The following is a 5,134-nucleotide window of genomic DNA, read 5'->3' on the forward strand; positions in this document are numbered from 1 at the left end:
CCTACGAGGTGCGGGGCCGGGGGAGCGGGGATCTGGCCTCGGGGGTCCCCGCGGAACCGGGGGGTTCTTCTCTCGGGGGTCCCCGCGGGGAAGGGGTGGGGTGTTCTGCCCTCGGGGGTCCCAGCGGGGCTCCTGACTCGCTCTTTTGTAGGTGTTCGCGCCGGAGAGGGGCGAGCACCTGCAGCCTCTGAAGCCCGCAGCCTCCCTGGGAGCCCCCGCCGCCTTCCTCTGCACCCCCGAGGCGAAGGGTAACGCGGGCCGGGGGGACTCCCAAGGGCCGCTTTCGTTTTGGGGGGGATTTTCGGGAGAAAAGCGGAACAAACGGGACCTGCGGGAGGGAACGGGGGCCCCCCCGGGCCCGGGGATGCCGCCGGGGCCGCGGCCGGTGCGGCGGGGATGGGCCAAGCTCCTGCCCACAAGCTACTTTCCAACGGCAAAGCGATTAGGATGTCCGCTAAGAAGGTTTTAACGAGGGCTTTGTCCGTAATTATGTAATTAAGGATATATCAGGACCATACTTTCATTGCTTATGGTTGAAAATCCGTTTATTAACTTTTAAGAGCAAGATAAAGAAGACAATCACTCCGCGGCAGAGGATTTAGAGAGCAGAAAATCCTATCAGGACCAAAGGAATGTCTCTCATGCCAGCCCTGTAAATACCGACAGAGGTAAGCACCGCTCCGCGGGGCGATGCGCGGCCCCTCCGCGGGTCCCCCGGGGGGGCTGACGGAGCTTTGCCCCCTCCCGCAGGCGAGGAAGGGCTCGCCATGGATGTCACCGGGACGCAGCTGCTGGAAAAGGACATCGAGAACTTGGCCCGAGGTGAGGCAGGAGCGATGCTCGGGGTGCGGGGCGGGGGTCGCGGCACCCCCCGGCCTCTCCCCGCCGCTCGAGGTATTTGTGTTTTGTGCAGGAGTGATTAACTCCTGTGATTAATGTAACCTAATGCGATTAGCGCCGCGCCGAGCCGCCTCCAGATGGAAAAGTGCGGGCTCCCCTCAACCCCGCCGTGTATTTTTAAACAGATGAGTTACAAAAACTGGTCCTGGAGCAAATGGAGCTGAGGAAAAAGCTGGAGAGGGACTTCCAGAGCCTGAAAGGTAGCGGTGCCCCATCCATCCCCTGCGCCCGGCCGGGGGCGGCTCCCGCGGCGGGCGCGGTGCTGACCCCCGGCCCCACAGATAACTTCCAGGACCAGATGAAACGGGAGCTGGCGTACCGGGAAGAGATGGTGCAGCAGTTACAGATCGTCCGAGGTAAGGCCGAGCCCATTGGTACTTTTAGTTTTGTTTTTTTATTTTATTTATTTCCTTTTTGAAAATTTTAATTTTATTTATTTATGGGGGGTTTGTTTGTTTGTTTGTTTGTTTGTTCGAGTCAGGGGATTTTATGTTTATTTTTTAGTTTTTAAGGGTGTTTTTTGTTTGCTTGCTTTGGGGTTCTTTGTTTGGTTGGTCGGGTTGTTTTTGGGTTTTTTTGTTTTGTTTTGGTGGTTTTGGTTTGTTTGGTTTGTTGGAGTTTTTTGGGGGTTTTGGGGTTTTTTTTGTATTTTTGGTTTTTTTTTTTTTTTTGTTTCATTCTGTGCCTTTTCTCGCCCTCCAATTCCTCTCTCGATTTCGAGCTGCCCCTCAAAAAGCTGCGAGGCGCCGTTCACTCGGCTGCCAACTCACCTTCCCTCTCGCTAAATTAAAACCTCCCGGCCGCAAAACGCCTTCCGTGGGCAGCCGGGAGAGCCGTGCCCGTGTCCCCCCGTCCCTTCCCCCGCGGGTGCCCTCGGGGCGGGCTCGGCCCCTCGGGGGGAGCCTGAGCCCCGCTCCCCATCCCAGACACGCTGTGCAACGAGCTGGACCAGGAGAGGAAAGCGCGCTACGCCATCCAGCAGAAATTAAAAGGTACCGGGGGAGGGGGGCACGGAGGTGTCACAGGGGCCCTCCCCGGCCCGGGGGGGCTCCGGGGGAGGTGACAGCTCGGTCCCTTGCAGAGGCTCACGACGCGCTGCACCACTTCTCCTGCAAGATGCTGACCCCGCGGCACTGCACAGGGAACTGCTCCTTCAAGCCGCCGCTGCTGCCCCAGTGAGCGCCCCCCGGGCCCCGCACCCCCGAAGCCATGCGGGCAGAGCCCACACAAGCCATTCCCACGAGGAGACACTTGTACATAGAGGATTCGGAGCCCGGCTTTGCTCGGACTGGCGATAGGGCGGGGGGCGGCCCCGGGTGGGGGGAGCCGGGCCCTCGCCGGTCCCCCCCGTTCCGCCTCCCCCCTCCCTCCCCGTGTGTCCGCTTCTTCCACCCTCGTCCAGACTGGAAACAAAAGTGGCTATGTGCAATGGATATAAATGTACTGTGATTCTCTTGGTACAGTATTTGTCGGATTTTTATTTATTTATGATGTATATTTATCATCTCCCCCTCCCCTCCCCTCCTCTCCCTCCTTCCTTCCTTTTCCCGGTATCCCGGTAAATTCTGGATGTAACGGCACTTTAACGGGCGGCCCGCGGCTCCCGAGGCACAACAACGCTCGCCCGCTCTGGGGACAGCCCCCTCTGTACGTGATTTTGGTTCTTTAATAAAAACACACTGGAAGAAGCCGCCTGGTGCGTGGGGCTGGCTCGGGGGTCCCCGGCCGGGCAGGCGGCGGGAGGGGCTCGCACGGTACCGGGGATGGGCCGGGGGTGCCGCCCGCTCCTCCCCGCCGCCGCCGGAGCTCATTAATGCCCATTTATATGCTCGTTTCACACATGAAGAATTGGCGTTAATGAGCTCGGAGCGCGCACCCATTAACCCGAAATACCCGGGTTTAGCCCAGAATTAACCCGGCACGGCAGCGGGGGTGGGGTCAGGCGGCACCGGGGGAGCTCCGGGACTGACACCGAGGATGCACCGAGTCCCGCGGCACCAGAACCGGGACCGGCACCGGGGGAAGGGCAGCGGGGCCCGGGAGCAGCCCGGGGAGGGCAGCGAGGCTCGGGGTGGCAGCGGAGGCGCCCCGGGGGCTGCGCGCTGCCCACGGCGGGGTCGCTGCGGGGAGAGCCGGCCCCGGGAGCTCCGCGGAGAAGGGAGATGCTGTTAATTAGCTCCTGAGCTCATTAGGCCGTTCCGCGGCCTGGGCCGCCACCGCGTGGGCACAGCCGGAGATGCAGCTTCCCTAATCCCGAGCTCGGGATCAGCTGAGCGGGAGCGGAATCCCCCCACGCACCCCCCGAGGGCGAGGAGGGTCCCCCCGGGCAGGGCACGGCTGGGATGGAGGCTCAAAACCCTTCGGGGAGGAAGCCCAGATGAGCTTTTTGGGTTTTTTTTTTTTCGTTTGTCTGGGTCTCAGAGAAAGTTCTCAAGGCTTCTTTTCCCCATCCCTGGGATACCCAAGGCCAGCTCGGACCGGGTTTGGAGCAAGCTGGGACAGCGGGAGGTTCCGTGCTCATGGCAGGGGCGGAACGAGATGAGCTTTAAGGTGTGTCCCAAACCATTCTGGGATCCTGGGATCCTTCTTTGGCCACAGCGGGACATCCAGGACACGAGCGGGGTGCGGGCACCTCCCGGCGGGCGAGCGCGGGGCAGGGGGGACACGGAGCGGCCCCGAGCCCCCGCCGGGTGAATTACGGCTCTGAGCCAGGCTGAGGGAACAAAACATTCGGACAATTTTGGAGTTTGTGGGGCGGCAGCTGAACCTTTCCCTTGGCGTTTTGCCCCTCTCGGGGTTTTGGGAGCGGCGCTGGGTGACCCCCCAGAGGAGGAGCCCGGGGGTGTCTCTCCAGCCCGTAATTTCACGCTGTGCCCACCTGCCCCAGCCGTGCCTCCAACACGGGCACAGAAATGAGCCATTAGGTTGTATTAATATTTCCCCACTACTTAGCGCTCATTAAAATGTGCTTTGCAGAATTTAATATGCGACTTGAAATGACACAACGTATTAAGTGCTTAATATACTAGAAATTATGAAACTATTACAGTCTAAGTAATATGAAATAATTAAGAGTGAATTAAACTTCACCGGCAGAATGAGGGAAAAGCTTCAAATTCTTTATTCTTTTGTTGTTGTTGTTGCTGTTGTTTAGTCTCAAAATAGTTGAATGCGGTAATAACCCCCGAAAATAAACAACCGGAGTCAGGATTTTTAAATAATTAAAGCGGGAAGGAGCCTGGAGCGCCCGCGTTTGTGCTGAATTTGGAATTGGGGGAAGCAGAAGGTCTGCTGGCTGCAGCTGATGGAGTTGTTCTTTCAGGCCAGTGGCACCAGACCCGCAGCTTTGTCCCCATATGCTGCTCCCCCCTCGCTCCGCTGCCGGCTCCCGGGGACGGAGCGGCCGCTGCCGCCGCCCGGCCCGGGCTGGAGTCCCCCCTGCGCAGCATCTCCCACCTCGGGGTCTGCACAGACCCCCCCGAAAACCCCAGCAGAGGATTTCCCCCCTTGGGAAGCGCTCGGAGCCGTCAGGAGGGCGCTGGGGGTGAATTCCAGGGGTTTTTCCTGGCTGGAGGGATTCCCTGGGCTGGGGGAGGGTTTGGGGCGGGGGTGCCCTGGGGAGGGTCTTCGGCAGCGGTGCCAGCTTTAGGCAGGGGGTGGGAATGGATGGGGATTGGAACTGGAATTGGAACTGGAATTGGAACTGGAATTGGAATTGGAACTGGAACTGGAACTGGAATTGGAATTGGAACTGGAATTGGAGTGTGCCACTGGGCATGGAGCGTGTCCCAAAGCTCTGCTGTTCCCCGCCTGGATGAGTTTTAGGCGGGACCCCGGGAAGGAATTGTTCCCTGGGAGGGAATTCCCAGAGAAGCCGTGGCTGCCCCTGGATCCCTGTGGATCCTGGAGCGCCCTGGGCCGGCCGCAGGTGTCCCTGCCGTGGCAGGGCTGGCACTGAGGGCATCTCAGGCCCTTCCCAGCGCAATCCTCGATTCCAGCGAGGCGCCGGGAGGTGGCGGCCGCAGCTCCGCTGTGCCCAGCGCTGCTCTCCGGAGTGTCCGCCTTCCAGCGGAGAACTGTGATCCTTCCTTGGGAAGCGCCCGGAGCGCCCCTCGGGAATGCCAGGCTGAGCCGGGCGGGGACCAGCGGCGGCTCCCGGGGCAGGACGCGATGTTTGCCCTCCCCGAGGTCCCTGTCCCTTCTCGGGGCTCTCGGAACGCTGCCGGCAGCGCCC

General features: G+C 60.5%; 1 protein-coding gene across 1 annotated transcript in view; it reads left to right on the forward strand.

The window, feature by feature from the left end:
• The window catches only part of SKOR1 (SKI family transcriptional corepressor 1), an 8,290-nt gene extending 5,930 nt beyond the window's left edge, over positions 1-2,360 (forward strand). Inside the window, exons 2-8 of the mRNA XM_015638418.3 lie at positions 152-248; positions 561-668; positions 751-822; positions 1,026-1,100; positions 1,182-1,256; positions 1,827-1,892; positions 1,982-2,360. Coding sequence (XP_015493904.1) covers positions 152-248; positions 561-668; positions 751-822; positions 1,026-1,100; positions 1,182-1,256; positions 1,827-1,892; positions 1,982-2,079 — 591 coding nt within the window. The 3' untranslated portion in view covers positions 2,080-2,360. The remainder of the gene's footprint in view (positions 1-151; positions 249-560; positions 669-750; positions 823-1,025; positions 1,101-1,181; positions 1,257-1,826; positions 1,893-1,981) is intronic.
• The last annotated feature ends 2,774 nt before the right edge of the window (positions 2,361-5,134 follow it).

This window comes from Parus major, chromosome 10 (assembly GCF_001522545.3).
Source record: "Parus major isolate Abel chromosome 10, Parus_major1.1, whole genome shotgun sequence".
In the NCBI taxonomy this organism is placed as follows: Eukaryota; Metazoa; Chordata; class Aves; order Passeriformes; family Paridae; genus Parus; species Parus major.